A 27,247-nucleotide genomic window follows, 5' to 3' on the forward strand; every position below is an offset into this window, starting at 1 on the left:
TCCAGGCCAGAATACTGGAGTGCGTAGCCTTTCCCTTCTCAAGGGGATATTCCCAACCCAGGGATCAAACCTAGGTCTCCCACATTGCAGGCAGATTCTTTACCAGCTGAGCTATGAGGAAAGCCCACATCTGCTTAACTTAGTCAGAATTGGTGTCTGCTGTTTCAAATCAGAAAGCCCTCATTGGTATTTTAACAGACATACACACATATGAAAACATCATATAGACAAAGATATAGATATTGATAAAACGGTCCAGGAAATGTGTACAGAATAAAAAACAAAAGGAAAAGAGCCAAAAGAACCTGGGGGAAGCTAACACTGAAGAGGCAGATAAAGAAAGAGAGTCAAAGCTATGGTTTTTCCAGTGGTCATGTATGGATGTGCGAGTTGGACCATAAAGAAAACTGAGCTTTTGAACAATGGTGCTGGAGTAGACTCTTGAGTCCCTTGGACTGCAAGGAGATCAAACCAGTCAATCCTAAAGGAAATCAGTCCTGAGTATTCATTGGAAGGACTGATGCTGAAGCTAAAGCTCCAATACTTTGGCTACCTGATGTGACAAACTGATTCATAAAAAAAGACCCTGATGCTGGGAAAGATTGAAGGCAGGAGAACAAGGGGACAAGAGAGGATGAGATGGTTGGATGGCATCACCAACTCAATGGACATGAGTTTGAGTAAGCTCTGGTAGTTGGTAATGGATAGGGAAGCCTGGTGTGCTGCAGTCCATGGGGTCTCAAAGAGTCAGACATGACAGAGTGACTGAACTGAACTGAACTACAAGAAAAAGAAACCTGGGAAAATAAGGCTAACGAGCAGCCAGAGAGAAGAAGAGATAGTTTTATAAAAGAGGATTATGAAGAAGTTTTACAAAAGAGGGAATGCTGAGAATATTCTCAAATTAGTGGTGTTGGTAGAGGGAATTCTATTTACTTCAAGAACAGAGGATTAGTTTGGGTAATAGGAAAAAGTGTATAAAGAAGTTAGAAAATCAAGAGACCTATACAAGTCTGAGTGTTAGCAAGACTTAACCAGAAAGAAGGACCTTGAGGTGGGATAGGAAAGAAGAATTTATTTTAGATATATATAAAAATACATGCATGATTTAAATACACATATTTATAGCTACGTACATGTATGTATATAATAAATATATATATATATAAAATAAAATTAGGCCGAGAGATAGAAAAGCCTAATTTGTGGGGAATACATGTATATATACACACATACATATGTTTTTAAACATTCATGCATGGCAGGGAGCACTTAAGGTGACGAACCTGCTTGGAAACAAAACATCCGTGTTGAGAACAGAGGGAATAAAGATTAGATAGGAAAAAACAGGTGAATATTACACAGTAGCTACAAAGTAATTTAAGATTAAAAGTTCTTCATTTTAAAAAGTGTGACAGAGAGTTGTTAAAATAGTAAGTTCCCTTACAATGGTCACATAAATAGTTAAAAAATTCTTAGTCAGAAAACACCTACTGTAACAAGGTGAGGCATCCCTTATTCAGAAGTAAAATCCTACAGCAGAACTGGATTTCTCTGGTGGCTCAGGCGGTAAAGAATCTGCCTGCAATCTGGAAGACCTGAGTTCCATCCCTGGATTGGGAAGATCCCCTGGAGGAGAGCATGGCAACCCACTCCAGTATTCTTGCCTGGAGAATCCCCATGGACAGAGAAGCTGGCGGGCAACAGTCCATGGAGTTGCAAAGAGTCAGACACAACTGGGCAACTAAGCACACAGCACAGGAGAATTAGCACTAGCTAGCTAAATAATTCCAAAAATTTTATTTTCCCAATTAGTCCTAACTGCCATAAAGAAACAGCAAAGCCAGACAGTTTTCTTTAGTTTACATGTGAATGCCTTTATGAAAATTTCTCATGTCTGTTTCTCACGTTTGATTCTGAAATAATAACAACTGTCAAAATAGTTTCTGAGATTAAAATAATCATTAAAAGTTATTTAAAATTTTACTTTGTTTTATGATTTATTAATTGGATGTAAAATGTAAGGAAGATAAAGAAAAAAATCAGACTGGCTAGAATAAAGATTCTGATCACTTTCTGAGTCAATGAGAACACCTACCTCTAAAAGAAGAGGCCCCAGGGATTCCTTTTCTATCACTCCTTGACTGCTTGATGAGATGTCTGACTTCTGTACTTCATCATCAGTTGTTGATTTCTCTGTAACAAAGAAACAAAAAGTCACACATCTGAAAGGAGCTCATTTCTACAACGTCAAGTTTATGAAGAGAAAATGCACCTGGTTTCAGATTCAAATAACATCTACTCGTTATCTAGGCACTTTCACGTTTAATCTTAATTACACTCATTTTATAGATGATAAAATGGAGGTTCACAAAGGTGACGTAATCTTACAACTAATAAGTGGCAACAGGAAAATTTGAATTTTCTGACCTATCAAGTACAGTGTCCAACAAATAGAAAAAATGGTATAAATATATAACCTTTTTTAAAAAAGTCTACACCAAAAGTTTTTTTAAAAATGGGCAAATTGTAAAAGAATAATTATTCCTATATTTTTCTTTTTCCTTTTCTGAGCTGATCAATTGCCACTGAAGAGAGAGTGAAGATACGACTCTGTGAGCCTGCATGAACTTTCACCTTCATGTCATGATGATCTGATTGATAAAACAACAGCTGCTAAATAATTTGGAATTCTTTTGTGTGGAGATGTTGAAAAGTCCAACCATTGTCTTAAAGTAGCAACGATACTTATATAAAAGTTTCCAATCGGTCAGACTGGTTAGCTCACCAGAAAAACCAAATATGGTATTACTGAATACAGAGATTCATTTTTTCACTTTAAAATATGAAATATTTTAAATACTACAAAAATTACATAAAGTGACACAGCTACATTCACACAGCCGTCATTCATTTTTCACAGATGTAAACATTATTTGCTTCAGGTCTTTCTTTTTTAAATAAATAAAATGCTACAAACAGAACCACAGCTCCACCACCATTCCACCTCTGTCCCTTTCCAGAAGTAACCTATTCTGAAGGCAGTTCTAAGCATGTTTTCAGACTTCAACTATATATGTATCATCTTACAAATACAGTACTGTTTTGTGTCTAATGTTTATATAAAAACATACAGACTTTTTCAACTTATTTTTCCACTCAATATTATGTTTGAGATTTAACTATACTGATACTTATAAATTTGATATATTCATTTGAACTGCTGCATGAATAACCCACAGTTGACTTCCTTGTCCCCTACTGGCAGGCCTTTTGACTACTACGAACAGTGCTATAATAAACTATTTTCCGTATTTTCTCTTTGGCATATTTGTGACAACTTCTTTAGGGTAAACACTAGAAGTGAAATTGCTGGATCGCAGGTCCTGTATATTTTCAACATTACCTAAGTTTGACAAATTACTCTCCAAAGAGGCTGTACTACCAGTAACATACAAGTGTTATTGTTTTTCTGTATGTTGATACTTGATATCAACACAGTTTTTAATTTTGGGGAACCTAATGGGCATAAAACGTTATCTCATTTAGTATTTCTAATACGGCTTTATTCTGCTATGATTCACACAGCACACTGTTCAGGGATTTAAAACATATGATTCAATGGTTTTAGTATATTCACAGAGTTGTGCAACCACCATTACAATAAATTTTAGAACACTTTAATCACCCCCAAAAGAAATCCCACACCCTTTAGCAGTTACTCCCCATCTCCCAACATTCCCAAGCCCAAGACAACCACCAATCTACTTTCTATTTCTACAGATTTGCCTAGTTTGGACATTTTATATAAATGGAATCATAAAATATGTAGTCCTTTGTGACTAGCTTCTTTTGCTCAGCATAATGTTTTCAAGATTCATTGATGCTGAAGCATTTATCAGTACTTAACTCTTTTTACTGCCAAATAATATTGCAATGTACAGGTATACCTTATTTTATTTACCCATTGATCAGTTGATAGATATACAATTTGCTTCCACTTACTGGCTATCTATGAATAATGCTGTTATGAACATTTCTATTTCTGTGTAAGTTTTCAATTCTCTTTGTTATATACCTACAAGTGGACTTGCTGGGCTATATGATTACTCTACCTTTTTAATATTTTGAGAAACTACTAGAATGTTTTCGTAAGTGGATGCACAATTTTACACTCTCACCAGCACTGTATGAGGGTTCCAACTTCTTCCATCCTTACCAACACTTGTTGCTATGTCTTTTTGACTGTAGCCACCCTAGCAATGTAAACTGGTATTTGTATTGTGGTTTTGATTTATATTTTTCTGATGGCTAATAATATTGAGTATGTTTTTCCTGTGCTTATTGGTCATTTGTATGTTTTCTTTAGAGAAATTTCTATCCAGAGCCTTTGCCCATTTTTTAATTGGGTTTCCCTGGTGGCTCAGAGGGTAAAGAGTCTGCCTGCAATGCAGGAGACCTGTGTTCGATCCCTCAGTCGGGAAGATTCCCTGGAGAAGGAAATGGCAACCCACTCCAGTATTCTTGCCTGGAGAATCCCATGGACGGAGAAGCCTAGTAGGCTACAGTCCACGGGGTTGCAAAGAGTTGGACACGACTAAGCAACTTCATTTAATTGGGTTATTTATTTTTAAATTATTATAGCATGGGAGTTTCTCATCTAGTTCTAAGATACACTTCCTTCATCATTTCATGTATGTGTAACATTAAGACAGGTTTTTTGTTGTTGTTGTTTTTTAAAAGAAACAATTCCAAAAGAATATAAACTTTCAAAGCCAAGTACATTAAGTAACCATGCATGAAAAGTAAAACGTAAAAGTTTAGGCAAAACTTAAGGCAGGAGTGGCTAGAAGTGGCTATATCGACCAGCCTAAGGCCTGTGAACAGAAGTGACTCACAATTTCTGAGTCTTGTCCTTAAAGACAAAGAAGCATACCTTCCAGTTTTCTTTCCCCTTCTTGTTGTCTGGGACGTGCACAGGTGAGCCATGTTTGACATGGGTAAGGGCAATACGCTAGGAGTGGCACAGCCCAAGAGATGGAAGGAATCTGAACCTCTGACACACACCTACACTATCTTGTTAAAGCCACTGTACATTGGGTCTCTTATAATAGCCTTGCCTGTATCCTAACTAATACATTCTTTATTTTTCAATAACATGATTATTTGCTATATCCTGATTGTGTCCATGTTAGACAATCTATTAACATGCTATCATAATTTACTTACATCAACCATCTAGACTAGACACACACTTTCCCTCTTTCCATCCTCCTAATATAGTTACAATAATTTTTAGAGCAGTCAGTATTTAATATCTATGTTACTATGGCTACATACAGTCCATAAATGAGTCAAGGTATGTACTATAATTTACAGTTCTCATGTTTTATGTTTTAGTTTTTCTGTGAAGTCTGACTCATCTCCAAACTCTCCACCAGACTGAAAAGTTCCTCTCAATTTGCTCAGTCATCATATATTTCTATGAGTCCCATTTTTTTCCCCCATGGAAATACTCCTTCTGGAGTCCTCTGTTTGCCTCCTCCAATTGGGACTGGCTACTTCTTTAGTCTGCTGCTCAACTGTAATCCTTGGTTTCCTTTTACCTTTCTTCTGTTATGATTCCACGGTTTCCCTGGGTTAAGATCCAATGCCTTTCTTTCTTGGTTTGCTACCTTGGTCTTGATAGATATTCCTTTTTAATTTTTATTTTTTGGCTGCACCATGCAGCATGTGGGATGTTAGTGCCCTGACCAGGGATTGAGCCCACACTCCCTGCATTGGAAGTAGAGCCTTAACCACTGAACTGCCTGGAAAGCCCTTGATAGATATTTCTGAAAAAAAGTACATAGGAGATAACATTTTTGAGGCTTTAAATGTCTGAAAATTGTCTTTATTTTGTACCCATACTTCATTTGGATGAAAGCATAATTTTAGGTTCAGGATCCTCATTTTCAGTGTTGTTATTTTGAAATCTGGATCCTTCTGAAAGTAACCCAGTATGTGTCTGTTTTTTTCCTTTCTCTTGTTTTTTCTCTCTGGTGTCTGGAAATCATGTATTGGTGTGAGGTCTTCTTCTTTCTTTTTTAGTCATTGTGCTGCACATGACATGTATGCTTTCCATCTGGAAACCCATAGCCTCTAATTCTGAGAATTTTTTTGTTTTTGTTATTACTTCTTATAATTTCTTCCCTTCTAGTTGGCCTGTTTTTTTTTTTTTCTCCTGGGACTAATGATATGTTCTACCCCTTATCTTTCTCTTGCTTTTTTATCTTACTTTCTAAGGGATTTCTTCAAATTGTCTTTCAACACTTTATCCTTTTATTCAACAAAGAATCACTGAAAAGCGTACTATGTACCCAAGAACTGCTTTAGGTATTAAGGACACAGTGGTGAACAAACAAAAACCTTTGCTCTCATGAAGCTCCAGTGAGGGTAGGCAGACAATAAACAAACAAAATGTACAATATGTTAGATGTAACAAATACTGTGGGGAAAATAAATCAAGGAAGATGTAGAAAGGTGTTTGTGTGTGTATGCACACATGTGTATGTGTGTTAGATAGGTTAGTGAGGGACAAGTTCACTTAGAAAAAATATTTGAACCACGACATAAAAGGGATACGGGAGTAAGCTTTATGTACATCCAGGGAAGAGCATTCCAGACAGAGAAGAGCAAGTGCAAAGACCTGAGGCAAACGTGCCTGGAACGGCTGCAGGCGACACCACGAGGGGGACAAAGAGTAGAAAACAAGGTAATAGGATAAAGTTTTTTTCAGCAATCCTGATTTTAAGTTCCAAAAGTTATTTGTTTTGAATGTTTCATTTTAAAGCATTTTATAGATGATATATCCTCCCTTTTGTCAGTGAAAGAGTGTTGGATGGCTTTACATTTTTCTTTTGTTCCCTGTATCATCTCTGCATCCTCTGAGTTCCTTTCTTTCCCTTTTGTTTGCTTGATTTATTCTCTTTTATATTACAGACTTTCCTCAAATACCTGGATTTTTATTCACATTAAAGAGTAAGGTACTAAAATCCTGACTGGCAGCTGTGTGAAGGGTGTGGACAGCGCAAGGAGCTGACTTCTTCCTTTGGGGACCGATACCAGTGTCAGTGTCTACGTGTCCTTCCCTTTGGACTACTCCATTTCCCCATTTTCGGAATCCTCCCATCTTCGGCTGAGGGAGGATGAGCCAGTCGGTCCGGGTGTCCACATCCAGCAGGGAAGGGGCCATATAGTCTCTGGGTGGCTCTCCCCTCCGAAGACCTAGAATACCAGTGTCTCCTGTCTGCTGAATCAGCCCCTAAAATCGTAAAATCCTATCACTTTAACCATTTTAAAACAGACCATTCGTTCAGTCTTTTCACATTGCTGCTGCTAGCGTGTAGTTCTTCGGGGTCTATTCCTTCTGTTTGTTGTTTGTGTTCTTACTCACTGCAGATGATTTCTTGTGTTATGTAAGTTTATAGCACACAATCTCCCTCAGGAGCACTTTTTCCTCTGGGAATCTGATCAGGTGCAGTATGGTGATGTTTCTTCAAAGCGTTTGCCTTTGTTTCTGGTAAGCAACCCAGGGGTTGTATGGTGTGGGGTCCCCAGTAAATACAAATAGTATAAACATGAGCCATAAAAATAAATCAGGGTTTTCTCAGAGCTTCCCTGGTGGCTCAGACAGTAAAGAGTCTGCCTGCAGTGTGGGAGACCTGGGGTCGATCCCTGGGTTGGGAAGATCCCCTGGAGAAGGAAATGGCAACACACTTCAGTATTCTTGCCTGGAAAATCCCAGGACAGAGGAGCCTGGCAGGCGAGTGACTTCACTTCACTTCTTCACTTTCTCAGAGAAGGCTGCTCCCCACAACCACAGCCAAGGTAGAGATAAGCTTAAATTCAGGTGGAGGGACTCTCCTACCTCTGAGCTGCTGTCTTTCAACGCTACGCAGAGCCTCGGGTCCGACACCACAATGTGTATCTCCTGACTTAATTCCATATGATTGCTACTGTTGAGTCACTAAGTTTTATCTGACTCTTCTGGGTTTCAAAAGTTTCAAGGTAACCAGTTCTCAAGATAACAAGCCACTTTGTGGTAAAAGAAGGGTTTCAGATTCACATTCTAAAATAAATAACATCTACCCAAAACTGCTTCTTTAATAAAATTACAAAATTAATTCCATTTCTTAATAATAAAAAGTAAAATCACATATTATAAATGTCTTAATAACAAAGAACACAGCCAGAGGGTTTTTCTGTTTATTTTCCTACCTTGTTCCATTCTCTTCATTAGTTGTATCTGATCGACTGTCTTCTTCAATATCTTGCATTTGTCTGGTTTTACACTTAAGCTGTCAATGTCACTGATGTTGGCAGACAATAACTCAGCTAGCTCTTCCAAATATTTATTTTCTTGCTCCCTGCGCCTCTTTTCAGTGCTGTTACACAGAGAAAATCCAGTTACTGTACATTTCTACCACCATATTTCCTTCTCTGATCAAGTATTTGATATTTACATATTTACAGCGATTCCTATTTTCATCTAGAATGTAAAGCCAGATTTAGAAAAAAATCTAAATTTGTATCTGAAAAACATACTACAAAATACCAAAGAGCAGAAAACAATTCTGGCTAAAATACATAAAGAGAATGACTGCTATCACAGATGTATTCCTCAATGATATATATACAATGAATCTTTCAAATAACCAGTAAATACTAGATAGTAAAAGAACCAGACAGTACATATACTAGTTACATTTGAAATTATTAGGCATTCTAAATAATAATTCCCTAAAAATAGAAAATCTGAATTTTCAAATAAGTTTGTTGTAAATTAAGCAGGCTGACTACTCAGATTTCAAAGAAATTATAATTGGAAATCTGATAAAATCTTGATTCCTATAATAATCAGACCATTACTTGGTCCCTATCAAAAGGGAAAAAAAAAAATGCTTCCAAAAAGTAAAATAAAAAGAATAGTAAATTATTAATTAGAGACAGAGGTACAAAGAACAAAGTCTCTCGTATACTGCTTTGTCGTAAAGAAATAGAAAAAAAATCTGCTTATAAGCTCTCATTATATAGTAAACAAAATCAAACTCAATTTATCTTAAAGGAAAATAATAAGAATAAAGGATAACAGTGCAAACAACTAGCATTTTACATTCACTCAAATGTAGTAACTGAATATTGTTCATTTTTGTTTACCCCTTGTTTATTTAACCAAGTCATCAGGCACTTAATTTTATTAACACATACAAAGACAATACAGCATTACTTTCAGTGAATTTTTCTATTATCAAACTAACATAGAAAGAAAATTTGCTCACAAGTAGCTTTCAGTTTTATAAGCATCAATCAAAATCATTTGATTCCATATAAAAATGATATTAAAAAAAGAGGTTAAAGAGGGAAAAACCAGTTGCTAAACAATTCTTAACTGGCAACAATTCAACTATCACTTACTTTTCATAATTTAAAAAACCTATAAAAGCAATAGCATTTACATAACAGCATGGTTAAATTGAAAAGAACCAAGTTAACAAAGGTCAAATATATTTATCTACATAAGACAAAACAGTACAAAATGGCACACATCCCAAAATAAAGCCAAATTTTAAAACTATAACAATCACACATTCTATCCTTAACTTTTAAATCTTTCATTAAGGAATTAATACTATTTTACTCAGTAAGACTTTATCTTACAATGTTCCCAGGCAAGAATGTACAGTGAGATATTTTGACAAATTTCACAACAAGATATTGAAAATGAGGCATGAATAAAATGAATAACATAACACACACACACACACACATATTTGATTTTACCTTAGAGAAACTAATTGACACTAGGTTTACTTAGGAGACTCAGTCTAAAGTATGACTTGCTTAAACCTCTTGGTCTAAATACCAACTGGAATAAATTGGATTCATTTCGTGGAACTCCCAAATCTGTTTTTAACATTAAGTTTTATGTAAAACTGAAGTTCTGGAAACCATTGTTGAGTAAAGGAAAAATAAAAGTAATAGAATTGGGGAAGCTCAGACAGAGAGGTGATAAAGGAAGCAAGAAGCTAAAAGTAATGAAATGGTAAGGTGTCTATAAAATGACCTAAGAAAGAGACTAGGAGAATCACCATGAAATGAAATAACTAATAAGCAAGAAGAGAAAATGAGAACAGATTTTTTTCAAATAAAGTTAAAAACTGAAGGAATGGTGGAGATGAGAAAAAGAAATTCTACCTTAACAGAAAAGACATCTTCATTGCTTTGGGCCACCTACATTTCTCCTCTCACTAACCCACTTTACTTCCACTGATACTATGTACATGCTAGTTAATGCAAGTTAACTTCTCAAGTATTGTATCTTTTTTTTTTAACCTCATTGCGATGGCACCCCACTCCAGTACTCTTGCCTGGAAAATCCCATGGACGGAGGAGCCTGGTAGGCTGCAGTCCGTGGAGTCGCTGAGAGTCGGACACAACTGAGCGACTTCACTTTCACTTTTCACTTTCATGCATTGGAGAAGGAAATGGCAACCCACTCCAGTGTTCTTGCCTGGAGAATCCCAGGGACGGGGGAGCCTGGTGGGCTGCGGTCTATGGGGTCGCACAGAGTCGGACACGACTGAAGCGACTTAGCAGCAGTAGCAGCTTTTTCAACAAATGCTCCCATACTTATATTATGTGCCAGATAACCAGGTACTGTGTCCTGACAACCCAGGAGTAAATTAGATGTAGCCTCCAATAAGTGGGAGAACAAAGAAGCTACTATGTGACAAATTTACAATACTACAGAAGCACACAGAGATGGCACCTAGATTGAGAGAATGAGATGTCTAAACCTAATGTAGGGAGAGACTAGTTTCCTAAAAGGAAAAAACAGCTTTTTCAAAGGTAAAAGTAAGAGCAAAAATAAGTAGCTCAAGATAGTTGAATTATAGATGATTAGAAACAGAAGGGCAGGAGATGAGGGTCCAGTCAGTTCACCAGGGCTCTTGTATACACCATAATAAAGAGCACAGGAGATTGCTTACAAACACAAGTTCAAACTTCCTCTATCATTTACTAGCTAAGTAACCCTGGACAAGTTACTTAACAGCAATTTAACTTCTCTAAGCTTCCATTTCTTTATCTGTAAAATAGGGATAATGACATTACTTACCTCCTAGGGATTTGTGAGGATTAAAAAAGATGATATTATACATAGAAATGTTTTGCAGAATTCCTGCCACATACCATTAGCTCAACAAATATTATCTATTATCATCACTTTGATTATGATTATTTATTTTCAGGGCAAAGGAGAGCCCAGAAGGGTTTAAGAAAGAGAATGAGTGGCATGACTAGATTTGTAAGCTCCTTGAAGACAGGAAATATATTTCACATTTACATCCTTCAAACATCAAGCACATGGTGCTGGCTGAATAGTAGGAATTTAATAAAGCACTTGTTGAATTGTTAATGTTAAATAAGCACTGCCCACAGCTACCCACCATTTAAAAACTGGCATTTTAATTCTCATTTCTCCCAGAAGAGTTAAGAAATGGAGAGGTAACAGGAAGGATATTTGAGACGTCTCACCCCACCAAACAATTACTGAGAAGCTGCCCTAGCTAGAACTTCTGTACACAGGGCTGGCAATACCCTGAGGTCTAACATATGCTCTTTATAATTAATTAGTTCGCAATCTGTTTGGAGTGATAGTGTACAATAACAAAATCAAAAGAAACATTTTAAGGTGGTAATCATGTACAAATTCATCAATTTCAAAATCACAAAATTTCAGTTAACTAAATTAAAAAAAAATCACTTAATTAAAATTGAAGCCCATACTTATAAACCTGACAAAGACTATGTTTTCAAATATTTTTAAAGCAAATGTGCAAGGATAATAATTTTTAAGACAATTAAGAAGAGAAATATATGCATATATATAAATAAAAATTTTTATATTCATCATGATGTGATTATAGACACACACACACACACACACATCAAAGACGACTTGCAGATAAAAGCCATTAAAACAAATAAGAAAGCTTAGAACAATGGATGGATATGAGATCAAAATCCCCAAATCATTAGCATTCCTATACACGAATAACTGCCAATTAGAAAATGCAATAGACAAAATGATATTCCTAAAAGCAATAAAAATCCTATGGTACCCTGGAATATATCTAACTAAAGATGGGCTAGACATTCAAAGGGGAAAATTATACACTATTATTTAAGAACAATGAAGAACTGAATAAAGGAGAATCCTTTATATTCATGAATAACAACACTCTAGAATTTACAAAATAAAGCTGTCAGTTCTCTCCAACTTAATTTATAAAAGCAAACGGAATTCTAATTCAAATCCCAGCAAGGAAAAAAAATCAAGGGAAACAAAAAACTCTCTAAAATCTGTACGGGAGAGTAAAGAACCAAGAACGGGAACAACAATTTTGAAAAATAACAAGGAAGAGTGACTTGCCCCATCAGAGAGCATGGCAACTATCATACGAAGGCTCAGATCAGATCCCTATCTATGCAGGAACTTGGTTTCTGATGAAGGTAAAGAGCACAAAAGCAGGGAATGGATATGTTACAGCCACTGACATTCCATATAGGAAAAGAAATTTAGGTTGTTACATTTTTATCCCACAAATGTAAATGCTTATTTAAAATTCTAAATGCATATTAGAAGAAAATGTATAAAAATACATTTAAGGCCTTGAAATAGAGGGGAAAATTCTTGACAAGACCCTAAAAAGCTTGACATGAATATCCTAGGTTCTAAGGGATATCAACAGGTTGGGAGAAGATATTTGCATCAAATGTAAGCGAAAAAGAGTAAAAATTTAACTAGAAAATTAAAAATAACTCTTACAAATAAAAAAAGGAAAGCACAAACTACCAAGAAGAAATATGGGCAAGAGATACAACCAGGTAATTCACAGAGGGGAAAATATAAACAGCAATAAAAACAAAGATCATAATCAACTTATCTACTTATCAGGGAAATGTACTTAAAATTATAACCCCACACCCATCAGGATGGCAAAAACTTAAAGTGAGGAAAAAACAGTGAGATAAAGATGCAAGAAAAAAGGCAACTCTCAACGACTGTCATTTGAAGAATAATCTGGTAAGTAAACAGTTAACATAAAAATGTACACAGATTCTAACGAAAGTTTTATGTATAAAATAGTAGGTATGTACAAGGATGTTCATGTTTACTATAGTGCTGGCTGTAAGAATGAAAATTTGTAACAAAAAGGCTATTTACCCATAGGGAATGTCTAGCTGTTGGGAAACAGATTCTTCAAATATGGTGTTTCGGGTAATACAATATTTATCAAAAGTTAACAGAACTGAATAAATCTATGTATCTTTATGTCTAAAGAAAAATATATACAGTATTATATAATATATAAATTTAACAAATATTCTATATTGTTCATGGATACTTACACATAATCATTAAAAACAGACTGAAAGAATTAGAGACAAATCAGTTTAATCATTAACCATTTTACTACTTTTACTTAAAACTGCAAATACAATAATATATTAACAAAATACTAAGAATATGACAAAATATTACCAATTACATGTGGTGGGTAGTTTCCTAGTCTCTAATTTTTTTATAGATTAAAAATTTCCCCCCAAATAAAAATTTCAAGTAAAACACAATAGTGGATGTCGCTCAGTCATGTCTGAGTCTTTGCAACCCCATGGACTATACAGTCCATGGAATTCTCCAGGCTGGAATACTGGAGTGGGTAGCCGTTCCCTTCTCCAGGGGAATCTTCCCAACTCAGGGATTGAACCTAGGGCTCCTGCATTGCAGGCAGATTCTGTACCACCTAAGCCACCAGGGAAGCCCCAAAATACTGGAGTGGGTAGCATATCCCTTCTCCAGGGGATGTTCCCCACCCAGGAATCAAACCAGGATCTCCTCCATTGCAGGCTGATTCTTTACCAGCTGAGCTACTAGGGAAGTCCTAAAACACAATATTTTTATTTATTTATTCTTAAATTAAGAAGGACTGACATATAAGAAATAAACAGCAACATTAACTCTGACAACACAGGCTTGATTATGAGTACTTAGATTACCATCGCTCTGTAACAGTTCTCTGAATTCATTAACAGAAGTAGTCACTTTTCTTTCCCCAGCCTGAAACCCTGGCAATCTCCCGTAAAAATTCTTTCTTGGTTGCCCCATGAGAAAAACGCATGTAATCCAATGAAAGAAGAGTCTTCTGCTGTTTTATACTCTGATCAATGATTATCAACTGGGGGCCATATTGGTTTCTCTGTCCCCAGGGGTATTTGAAAATGTTTGGATTATCATTTTTGATTACCGTAACTGGAAGGACATTTTGGTATCATAACTGATATAAAAATTCTATTGGTGTCTAATTGTGTAGAAGCCAGGGATACTGTTAAACGTCCTACAACATACAGGATAGCTTCCCACAACAAAGAATTATCTTGTCCACAATGTCAATAGTTTGAAGGTTGAGAGACTTTGCTCCAGATCCTCAGAGGTGAGTGGAATAAAACCCCCACTCTTCTCTCGGGTAGGAAGCTGCTGTTTTGATCTGACTGAAGTTCTATCTTTATCTGGCATTTATTAGAGCCTCCTTAGCAATAACTCTCTTTTGCCTATTTCAGATGACCAGGTTCTGTTAAAACAGAGATATTTAATTCCAAAAAAACTCATTCTTTAAAATCCTGATATTAACAATTTATTTCTTTGTTCCACTAATACCATAATGTACGGAGATGGCAGTTTAAAAATGTACAGTGGATTTATTTATTCCTTTGCCAAATACTTTCTGTGGCCTTACTATATATAAGCTACACATTGTGCTGGGAACTAGGGATAAAATGGTGAGCAAGGACAAAGTTCTTACAGCAGTACAGCATGCAGCAGAGAAGCCATGGAACTCATTAAATAAGTACACAAGCTAGTAAAACCCTGAAATTATGGATCATAGCTCTAAAAATACATGTGAAATACATATACGAATAGGGGAGGTTTGACCTAGTAGTTATGGAAGGAAGAGAAGGCTCCCTTTTAAAAAATAATGACTAAACTGATACTTGGAGAATGCACAGGTGTTGAATATAGTAAATCTAGAGGGAGCAAACCAGCCCTGGGGAAGGAAGAGAACATGGTGAGTAGGAGGGACTCAGGGAAGGCTGGTAAACTTACAGATGAAGCAAGCTCAAAAGTGTCAGTGAAAATGGTAAAGCAGCTCTGCCAGAAATAAGAAAAAGAGTGTTCCTACCTTGATGCCAGTGTGTCACATGGTGACCCTTTTCTCTTATGTGAGTCTGGGTTAGCAGGGTCAGATGAACTGTCCCCAAGGCCACTCATGTTGAAAAACTTCACACCTAAAAAGGAAGGAAAATGATAAGAAATCTTTCCTAATGAACTTTCCAACCGTAAGGAGACAGAAAGCTCCCTTTATGTTAGAATATATCTAAACACTGCATTTTCTCAGTGGATAATTACAGCCATCATAAAAGCATCCACATTTATATAAAAGCACAAGAGCCATCAGTTATTAGTGTTTCTACACTTTCTTCTCCATACCTGTAAAATAAAACTAGTCACCCTTTATAAGACCATAGAGATCAATTAGGATAAAAATATTGCTAGAATAATTAAATACCCAATGAGATGTTTTTAAGAGAAAAATCACTTCATATGTAAATGCAAAAAAAAAATGACTCTATGAGAATCAGAAATTACCTATTTATTTATTTATTTTAGACTACTTTGAAAAGGACTTAAAGCAACTTTTTACTCCTAAGGTTTGAGGTTTTATATTGAGAGAAAAAGACATAATACATATATAATTAAAAGTTAAAGCGATGAACTAGATTTGGATTTTGAATTGTACTTACCAACTTTGAATTCTATACTTCTAACCTTGTGTTTATGCAGTCAGGCAACAAAGATCAAGTGTTTAGTCTATGTTAGGATCTTGGTATAGATGCCACAGAACACAGTCATTTCCCCTAGCATGCCAGCCAGGTCTCTCTTACATGCTATGCCGGCTAGTGACTGCACTTAAAGATCCCTTCTGATCTGTCCCTATCAACACTATTCTCTATAGAATCTCTAAGAAAACTCGGGTTCCTGTCTCTGGCCTTATGTTCATCACTGCCCTTAGACTTTATTAGTGCCAAACTATACACTGCTCATTCTCTTCCACTCCATCTACCCATGAGAAAGGAGAGGAAACTCTTGTTAAATGGGAAAAATCTTTAACTTTCCCTTAATTTTTCTAAAATTATTAAATAGCTACAGTGCTGCATGTTAGTAGTCATGCTTGTAAAGTTGAGATCCTTAAGAATTTCTCACATGGCTTTAATTCATGTCTGAGTAAATCCTTTTTCTCTAGTCCTAAAACTTACTTTGTCTCTAGCTCTTTCTCAACACCAAACATTTTCATATTCCCTTTTCAGTATAAAAATACCTAGAATTCTAATCATGAATTTATTATTCCATGTAGCCAAAGAGGCACATTTTAAATTTCTCCATATTAGATGTAAAGGTCATGAAAATCTCCAGCTTCTAGGACTGCAATCTTGTAGTTATTCCTTACTTTTCTTTTTCATTCCTCATTTTGTATCAATGTCCTGTCAAGTCTTTATTAACAAAGATCCTATAACGTCCCCTCTTTCTTCATTCTCAAATACAGTTTTGATTCTTGCTTAGAAGCTAATACCTCATTCTAGATTCATGCAAGATCCTTCTATCTTATTTCTCAATTCCAGTCATTCTCACTTCTAGTGTGTCCTATGAACTGCAGCAAAACCATTCCTACTCAAATGGCACTTTCAAGGTATCACTTCGGTGATGAAGAATCAGCCTGATTCTCCTACTGGAGCATGGTAAAAGCATGGGCATTAGGATCAGAAAGGCCCTGTTTAATCACTTCCTGCCTTTTCTTGGGCAAAACGCTTTATCTCCTTAAACCTATTTCCTCATCGGTAACTTACAAATAATAAGTATACTTTGTTAAGCTGTTATTCAGTCGCTCAGTCGTGTTGATTCTTTGAGACCCCATGGACTGCAGCATGCCAGGCTTCCCTGTCCTTCACCATCCCCTGGAGCTTGCTCAAGCTCATGTCCATTGAGTCAGTGATGCCATCCAACCATCCTGTCCTCTGTCATCCCCTTCTCCTCCTGCCTTCAATCTTTCCCAGCATCAGGGTCTTTTCTAAAGACTTGGCTTTTCGTATCAACTGGCCAAAGTACTGAAGCTTCAGCATCAGACCTTCTAATGAATATTCACAGTTGATTTACTTTAGGACTGACTGGTCTGATTTCCTTGCAGTCCAAGGGACTCTCAAGAGTGTTCTCCAACACCACAGCTCAAAAGCATCAGCATTCAGCCTTCTTATGGTCCAACTCTACATCCATACATGACTACGGGAAAAACCATAGCTTGGGCTATACGGACTTTTGTCAGCAAAGTAACGTCTCTGCTTTTTAATAGGCTGTCGAGATTTCTCCTAGCTTTTCTTCCAAGGAACAAGTGTCTTTAGATCTGTAGTGAGGACTGAATGAAAAGTGCATGGAAAGGGTGCACTAAGTAACTGTTGGTTATTGTAATTATCTCCCCTTTAGACCAAGAGCTCCATGAGGGGTAGTGTTCATTAGTGGATAACTCATCCCATACTTTCTCATTGAAAAATACAATGGACATTTTTCATTTCTTCATTTACTGACACTAACTATTATCATTATTACTTTACTGGGCTGCTCAGAGCAGCATCTGAAACTGCTTCCTTCTGGAAATATTGTCTGTCACCCATTGATTTCTGTGATCCACACTTTCATCACTTACTTAATAAATAAATCAAGCATCTATCATATCTCAGGCACTGTGCTAGGAGTTGAGTAAACTGTAGATAGGAAAATAAAGGTTTCTGCCCTCATGAAGTGGGAAACACAAACAAGGAAAACACAAAATAATATGTAATTTTCTACAATGATAAAAGTCATAAAGAAAAAGAATAGGATTCATAGAGAAAAACAATAGAGGAGACCTATTTTTAACTGGGTAATCAACTGAGGCTTCTCTGACAAACTTATGTTTAAGCCATGACCTGAGAGATCAGCAGAAGTAGTGCAGTTTTCTACTTACCTTATCCTCAGTGCTTTTTGCCCAATTGGATTGGATTGTGCTAGATTTCTTCGAGGCTCTAATGTCCTAGTCCTCTTTTCCCCTCATATTATACATTATTTTGGGGGGATATCATTCACTGAATAATGGTTTCAAAAAACATTTCTAAACCAATTACTCCCAAATCTCTATCTACCAAGCAGATCTCCTGGGTCTCAGACTCACAATCTACTCGTTGCTGGATAACTCTATCCAGATGTCACACAGACACTTCAAGTTCAACTTTCCAAAATGAACTTAACATCTCCTCCTCATGTATTTCTTTTTCTCATAGTTGGTACACTGGAGTCATTCCAGCCTCTTCTCTCACACCCGACATGCAATCAAACATTAAGATGTGTCAATTTTTATTTCCATCCTATACTTACAGTCTCCTCTCACCTCTTGTGGAGCTATCAAAATAGCTTCCCAGGTGGTCTTCCTGAGCCACCAAAGTAGGCTATCAAAAACATAAGTCAGGTCAATCTCTTGCTTAAAACTCTTCCCTTAATCTTCACTGTCCACAGGATAACTGTAAAGCCCCCAACATAATACACAAAGATTGCACCAGTTCCCATCTATTTTGTGTCCATTATAGAATTTGGTGAATGAGTGATTAAATGTTTGCCCAATCAACATTAGCCCAACCAATATAACCTATGTATAAACAGATTATACATATATATAAAATATACTACATAGAGTCCATATAGACACATATAAATTATATATGCTAATTTTAGTTTCAATACTAAGGAAAGACTTTAAAAACCTTGGTAATATCCGGTGCACTGGGATGACCCAGAGGGATGGTATGGGGAGGGAGGAGGGAGGAGGGTTCAGGATGGGGAACACATGAGAAATAAAGGAATAAAAAATTAAAAAAAAAAAAAAGAAAAAAGAGGAAAAAAAAAGAAGAAAAAAATAAAATAAATAAATAAATTTAAAAAAAAGAAAAAAAAAAAAAAGAGTGGGAGTGTTTCAGGATATTGGGAAGGAGGGATTTACCAAGGAACATGAAAAAATTTTGGGAGGTGATGGATATATTCATCACCTTGGTTGTAGTAATAATTTTTCAGGTGAATAATATATTAAAAGTTATCAAATTGATCAAAAAAAAAAATTGTTGACCTGCTATACTCCAACAAAATTACAAGTTTAAAATCAATCAATAAACAATGTTTTATCTAAAAAAAAAAAAAAAAAAAAAAAAACCTTGGTAATATCCTATCCTCCCTGCAAAGGTAAACATTAGTCAGAAACTCTACACTGACGTCAGTGTGGAGAGCCTAACTTAACCCAGCAACAAGTATTTATTGAACTCCTATGCTGTGTAGTAAGTCGCTTCAGTCATGTTTAACTCTTTGCAACCCTATGGACTATAGCCTGCCAGGCTCCTCTGTCCATGGGATTCTCCAGGCAAGAATACTGTAGTGGGTTGCCATGCCCTCCTTCAGGGAATCTTCCTGACCCAGGGATTGAACCTGAGTCTCCTGCATTGACAGGAGGGTTCTTTAACATTAGCGCGACCTGGGAAGACCCACTGAACTCCTACTATTTGCCAGCTTCTGTTCTAGGTGGTAGGAATACAATTGTGCATGAAACCTATAAAAATTCACTGTCTTCATAAAGTTTCATTTTATTGTGAAGGAGAGAGAGAAAGTGAAAAAGTTAATTACAGAGTATATGAAAAGGTGGTAAAATGGAGGAAAATAAGGTAAAAATAGAGGCTTAGGTTTATGGAAGGAGAAGGGCAGCAATTTAAAGTATAGTAGTTAGGAAGCGCCTTACTGAGAAACTATTGAAGTGTGTGTGCTCAGTTGTGTACAACTCTGCAACCCCATGGACTGCAGTCCACCAGGCTCCTTTGTCCCTGGAATTCTCCAGGCAAGAATACTGGAGTTAAGTTTCAATTTTCTTCTCCAGAGGATCTTCCCAAACCAGGGATGAAACCTGGGTCTCCTGCACTGCAGATTTTTTACTGTCTGAGCCACCAGAGAAGCCCTAAGAAGGTGAGATGTGAGCAAAGACTTCAAGGAGGTGAGGAAGAGAGAATGACATCTGGAGGAAGAGTGCTCCGGGCAGGGGAAGGGCTGTACAGCCTGACGGATGGAATGTAACTACACTTTTTGAAAAATATGAAAGAGATGGGTATGGGTAAAACTGGGAAGTGAGAAGCAGGAGACAAGGCTGCATCATGTAAGGTCTTGGCTGAAACCATTTTAAAGACTTTAGCTTTACTCTGAGTGAATTAGCCAATCACTGGAGGGTTAAGAACAGAGGAGTAACAAGGTCTGATTTTCATTCTAAGACTTCCTGCACAAAGGGCAAGCATAATCTTCCTGATCTCAGGGATTTGCTATCTAAATATGTTTCTAGCTGCTAAATGGACATTTCCATTTGGATATTCCACTGTCACCTCAAATTCAACATGTATAAACATAATGGACTTTTAAGTTCCGGGTTTCTATTAACGTTAAATAAATGAGATAAGCTGCATTATGGATTAATGTCATCAGAGGAAAACATTTATTAAACCTCCCGTGGTGGGGGAGAGGAAGGATCTATAGGACAAGGAAAATAATTACAATTGAAGATAGACAACCTCAATGCAAAGATAAATATACCAGACTTGAAACCACAACCACAACAAAAAAAGATGTTGAAAGACCATTCTCAAACACAAAACAAGAATAATCAGTTATGTGACATATTATTTTAATGAATAAGATGGCTAACATCTTTTCCTGTGAAAAGTCACAGAAACATAAATGAGGTTAACCAGATATCACAGAAGTAAAGAAGTCACTGAATCTTATTTTTACATAGAAATAAAGTATATTTCAAAATTAAAACAACAAAAAAAGAAATCGTGATAATTAATAATAATGAAGAATTATCAACTTAAACTTTTCAACAAAAGTAGAAATACAAGAGAGAAGACAATGATGAACAAGAAAGAAAAATGAAAGAATTTAGAGTCTGCTAAAATCCAAGAGTTTGCTAACTCTTACTTAAAGCTCAGTTTTACTTAGCTGCTCATCTTCTCTGTTACTTAATTAAGACATTAGGTTCTACCCTATCTAAGAATCAACCTATCTGAATTCTATAGGCTCTCAAAATACTCCTGGGCATGTATTTCTTACACTTATATGCTGTAAAATTATAATTCTCTTGCTTGTTACTTCTTCTAGACTGTGAACTCAAAAAAAAAATTACTAGATCTTTTTATTGTATATCTAATATGTAACATAATGTCTAAAAGTTACAGAAGCCAAAATAGGTGATAAATTAAAAGTGAGTTATTTTACTAATATGATATTTAAATTTTTTTAAAGAATGTTGAAGATTTTTTTACAATTAATATTTTCTGAAATCTTTCCTAATGCTTTGGAATTCTTTTCTATAATTGAGAAATTGAGCTTTCTTGAAATCTTCTTTCCCCTGTTTTCAGTGGGGAAAAAAAAGAAACTGTCTTTTTGGTCTAGAAATTTGAGAACATCTTTTCTAATTCTGAAATGGTTAATAAGATCTATTTTGAAGAAACCTTCTACAATATTTCACAGTACAATAGAGACACAAAGACAGGTATTTACACAACTGTAAATATAAGCAATACAATCTCATAGTTTGGACAATTCTGAGCAACAAATAAATCTAGATTTAAAACAGATTCCCCATACCATGCTACTACTGGCTGCAGATTGACATCTGCTAAATTTATCTGAAATTCTGGGGCTGAGGAAACATCAGACAACAATTCAACAGCAATTCAATATCTGGCCTACCAAAATAAGAGCCAACAGTAAGAAGCTATGAGAAAGTCACCAACAATTTGCTGATGATATGATTCTGGTATTAACTACTTTCTATTTACAAAACACAATAAACAGATAGTGGAATGCAAAACCTCTGATGAGTGAAAACTTTTATAGCTGTTCTATTTGTGGAATGGCTTTATATCTGGCAAAAGGGAACTTAAACAAGGTTCATTAAGAAAAGAAATGCTGGTTTCAGGAAGCCAATTTACATATCACCTTTTAAAAAAAGAGGTATGGTTTCTAACTAAAAGTACCCTGTTGATTTAAAAAGAGTTGCTAAGTTATACACAATCTCAGGCACTCTCTAGAGAGTAGTTTTAGAAACCAGAAACCACATCTACCTCTGTTCAAACGGACCAGACTAAACCAAATAGGTGAGGCTGAAGAAATAGGTCAGTGCTTTATATTTCAGTTGAATTATAGATTTCTACATATGAAATTTGTCACTCATCTCCCAGATGAAGCTGAGGATTGCATAATCTGAAAAATAACAATTAATAAGCAACGCTAACAATGTACTTTAAAATGCTAGCAAGCAATTAGCACAGAGCACAGACATGAAGGGACACGGAGTTAAACTTCTCCCAGACGGTAAAGAATCTGCCTGCAATGCAGGAGACCTTCAATGCAGGGTTGGATTTTGGGGTTGGGAAGATCCCCTATGGAGAAAGGAATGGCTGCCCCCTCCAGTATTCTTGCCTGGAGAATTCCATGGACAGAGGAGTCTGGTGGGCTACAGTTCATGGGGTCGAAAAGTCAGACATGACTGAGCTACATGACTGAGCAACTAACGCTTTCACTTTCCTTCAGCTGATAATATCACACAGGAAAAATCATGATAAATAGAGAGTTCCTGCATTGGGTAACTGCCATAAAGAATGTTTCTCAAACTGGAGTCCTCAAATACCTAAGATTCTCTTTAAAAAAGTTTTCACTTTTGTCTTTTCATTTCAATAACAATTAAATTCTTTCTCATGTGATAAAAAACAGATGGGGATTTCAAGATTTCTATTGCCCTTTTAATGGCTGAGTAATTTCACATGTTTGGATATAGCACATTTTGTGTACCTACTCATCAAATGATGGCCTCTTAGGTTTTCCATTACTGGGGCTATTAAACAACAATGCTACTATGAACATTTATGTGCAAATTTTTGTGTGAACATGGTTTCAGTTCTCTCGGATATGAAACTACTAGGTCATATTTTATTGATAACTCTCTAACTTTTTGAGGAACTGTCAAACTGTCTTCCACAGTGGCTATACCACATGAAATTCTCACCAGCAATGCCCACGTGTCCAATTTTTCCACATCCTCACCAAAAATTGTTATTTTCTGTTTATTTTAATTATAGCCAACCTAGTGTGTGTGAAATGGTATTTCAATATAGTTTTGTTTTATATTTCCCTAATTACTAGTGGGGGCTTCCCTGGTGGCTAAGTGGCAAAGAAATCTACCTGCCAATTTAAGAGACATGGGTTTGATCTCTCGATCAGGAAGATCCCCTGGAGAAGGAAATAGCAACCCACTCCAATATTCTTGCCTGGAAAACTCCATTAATAGAGGAGCCTGGTGGGTTACAGTCCACGGGGTTAAAAAGAGTCAGACGTGACTTAGCAACCAAACAACAACTGTTAATGGCTAACCATCTTCTCATATGCTTACTGGCCATCTGCATATCTTTGAGGAAATTTTTATTCAAGTCCTTTGCCTATTTTTAAATTTGGTTGTGTTTTTTTAAGTCATAAGAGTTCTTTATATTCATGTCTAGATCCTAATCTGATATATGATTTGCAAATATTTTCTTCCATTCCGTGAATTATCTTTTCACTTTCTTTATAGTAACTTTTTAAAAAATTAAATTTATTCTTAATTGAAGGATAACTGCTTTACAATATTGCATTGGTTTCTGCCAAACTATGGTTAACTTTCAATGACCTAAAGTTTTCAGTTTTGATGAAATCCGACTTATCTACTTTTACTTCTTTGTTTAATAAATACAATGTCTGGGCTTCCTTTACTAATGGCTATTTTTTCCTGTGTATGGGTCATACTTTTTTATTTCCTTGTATGTCTAGTTTTTTGTTAAAAAAAAACAAAAAACAGATATTTTAAAGGTAATGACTGAACAGGGATGTCCTTAAACATCTGGAAACAAAAATTCTCTCTGAACCCACAAAGCAGGAACCAAAACTCAGATGGTGGTTATCCCTGGCCCAGAAAAGAGTCCTGGCTTCTTAAGCCTCTGCCATAAACAACGTGCCCATATCTTAATCTTTATGGCCAGGAATAAACAGCAAAAGCAAAGAAACAGATTCAAAGAAACAGAGTCTTTGAATCAGACTCATTTTATCTTGTTCCATTTATTCTATTAACTATCAGACTTTTAAAATTGCTTTTTATAAAAGAAAATACTGTGCACATTCTTTAAATTTATTACACTAATAATAAAGACATTATCAAGGACTTGGCAACTTAACTTCTAAAAATATATAAAGTTTGAAACAATGTATTTAACAAAATTATGTTTACCACTAAAAGTTTATTCCACAGATCAAGAAACAATGTTTCCAACCTTTGCATTTTTTTCCTAGGGAAAAGAATAAGTTTGGGGAAAGGGTAAAAAAGTATTTTTTGGTTTTCTATTAGCAAGTAGATAAGAAGAAAACAAAATAAGTTTTAAACCCAGTATTTTAAATTCCTCATACTTAATTTAAAATTTAATTTTTTAACATAAGAAATAAATACAAATGCATTTGCCTTGTGAAAATACTCTATTTAGGAAAAACAGTCAGCACATGAAACACGTTTATAGTAGCTATCTTATGAAAACAATTTGGCAAAAATACCCTCAAATATCCTCAACGTTTCCTTGTAGATCTGTAAAACTAGATGATTCCAGTTATCTTAAAAGGACATGGGGTAACTGTAGATACACTATACATGTCTTCCAAAAATCAGTTTCACATTGTTCTAACTTGTGAAAAATACACTGGCATTAAAAAAAATAAAGATTAAAATCAGTCTCCTGACTACAGCTATCTTTAAACAACAAAACAGGTATTTGATATTTACTTGCATGTGCACAGTACAACAGTTTATAGTAAACTAGCAAAAAGGCAATAGCTTTTAAAAAATTAAGTTATGGTCATATAGACAAAAAATTAAGTGACAAAAATGGCAATGTCTGTCTCTTTCCACAAAGTTCTTTAAAAACAGAGTTACAGTTCCTACCTGGGAGACTTCTTTGTTCATAATGAGTCCTCAAAACAGATATGGTCAAATATGGTGCTCCGTAGGGTAGTTTCCAGTGGAATGGGGGAACACTCTTTTCCAGAGATGGCTCTAGTAAGTCTCTTCACTCTTACCTCATTTAAGGCCAGTTATGCAAACAACTACAACAAAGGAGAGGCAAAAAAATAAAAGCAGAAGGGAGGTTAGATTATTATTTTATTTTCTAAGAAATAATAAAGGTCAGAAATGTTAAGTTAAAAAAAAAAAGACACAACTTTTCAGGCCAAATGGAAAAATACTTCCAAAAGACAATGGATGAATATCTGATTTCACAACTAAAGTCCTTCTGGTAACTAAATATATATTTCTATTTAAGACTGCTGCTTAAGTAATACATACTTGCATTCTGCCCTTAATGGTCTGAGACACCCATTTATATGTCTTTTAAAAAAAGGTTTCTGGCTGCATTTGTATGTTTATCTTTCTTTCTACCTATAAATTCTGATTTTTAATGTTTTCAGTTTGCATTTAATTCTTTCATTTCTGTAACACTTCCCATTATATATTAAAGATACTATGGTATTTTACTTTCAAATCTTTTATTGAAAAAGTGTACAAACTTTTTAGTTTCATAATACCTAAAAATAAATTTCATTGACTTCTGTTTCTAGTAAGGATGAATGATCTTGTATTGGACTAACTTGCCCACACATAACAATGGACAAAAAAATCTGGACAAAATAAAATTTACTCAAAGACATGGAAAAGTGACCACAAGAAGGCAGAAATGTGGGGAATTTGATAACTGAAAGAAAGGAATCGTACTGAATAAGATCTATACTCACAGAGAACTCTTACCAGTATACCCCTAAGTACTACAGGGAGGCTAGGCCTAAGGGAGAAAACCACTGTCTCTTTGGCTTGAAGCATTGGAGAATGTAGTTCAGAGCTGACAGAATGCTAGACAACAAGAGGAGAAAATCATGGTAAGAAGGGCAGCAGAGCAAGGGGTGGGGTACCTTAAATCTGTATACAAATGTTCCTTAAATCCTTGGTTGATCAGAGGAATTCAGAGGAATTGCTCATGCACAGGGAGACTCCAAGTAGCTCCATACAACCATACCACAACTGAGATTCCCTTTTGCTGTTTATAATCACACACTCCTCACTCCCTTTTTCTTAGCTCCTTAGTAACCACTTATCTGCCCCCATTTCTATAATTTTGTCACTTTGAGAATATTATAGAAATTGAATCAATTCCATACTTGAATCAAGTATCGAAATATTTTGTAATGTCTTTTTCACTCAGTATAATGCCTTTGATATCCATCCAACTTGTTGCATATAAAAATTGTTTGTTGCTTTTTATTGCTCCATGGTTTGAAGGTACCAGTTTCTTTTCCACCATTCACTGTTGAGGTACATTTGGGTTGTTTTCAAATTGGGGCTATTATGAATAAAGCTGCTATAAATATTTGTGTACAGGTTTCTGTGTGAATATAGGTTTTCATTCTTCTGGGATAAACATCCAGAATTTTATATACAACTGGATTGTTCAGTAAGTGTGTATTTACTAGCCAGTAATTTAGTTGTCTACTAGAACAAAAATCAATACTCTTCAGAAAAAAATAACAATCCACAATAGTATCCACAACATCCAGTATAGAATAAAAAAATTACTAAACATGCAAAGAAGCTAGAAATTGCAATTCAAAATCAGGGTAACAAAAGTGGGGGTCTATAGAAATCTATCATAAGATAATCAGTTGAAATTAGCTGATAAGGATGTTAAAGCAGTTATTATGAATATGTTCAAGATGTTATAATAAGTTAACAGATGGGAAATACTGGGAGCAAATGGAAACTATAAAACAGAAGTAAATGGAAATTGAAGAACTAGTTCAACATTGAAATTTTTCAATTCACTGGACAAGCTTAACAGATTTGTGATGGCACAAAAATAAGTTGGTGAACTTAAAGTCAAAACAGTACCAAATATGAAGACTGGACAACTG

The 27,247-nt window shown here is 35.6% G+C and overlaps 1 protein-coding gene across 9 annotated transcripts in view; it reads right to left on the reverse strand.

The window, feature by feature from the left end:
- Positions 1 to 27,247, reverse strand: part of NCOA1 (nuclear receptor coactivator 1) — a 219,629-nt gene that overhangs the window by 81,024 nt on the left and 111,358 nt on the right. For all 9 annotated transcript variants that reach the window (XM_070799032.1, XM_070799034.1, XM_070799035.1 and 6 more), the window contains 4 exons: positions 25,233 to 25,393; positions 15,285 to 15,390; positions 8,260 to 8,426; positions 2,099 to 2,196 (listed from right to left, as the gene is read on the reverse strand). In XM_070799032.1, the coding sequence (XP_070655133.1) occupies positions 2,099 to 2,196; positions 8,260 to 8,426; positions 15,285 to 15,373 (354 nt within the window). In that variant the 5' untranslated portion in view covers positions 15,374 to 15,390; positions 25,233 to 25,393. The remainder of the gene's footprint in view (positions 1 to 2,098; positions 2,197 to 8,259; positions 8,427 to 15,284; positions 15,391 to 25,232; positions 25,394 to 27,247) is intronic.

The sequence above is a fragment of the Bos indicus genome, chromosome 11, assembly GCF_029378745.1.
Source record: "Bos indicus isolate NIAB-ARS_2022 breed Sahiwal x Tharparkar chromosome 11, NIAB-ARS_B.indTharparkar_mat_pri_1.0, whole genome shotgun sequence".
Classification (NCBI taxonomy): Eukaryota; Metazoa; Chordata; class Mammalia; order Artiodactyla; family Bovidae; genus Bos; species Bos indicus.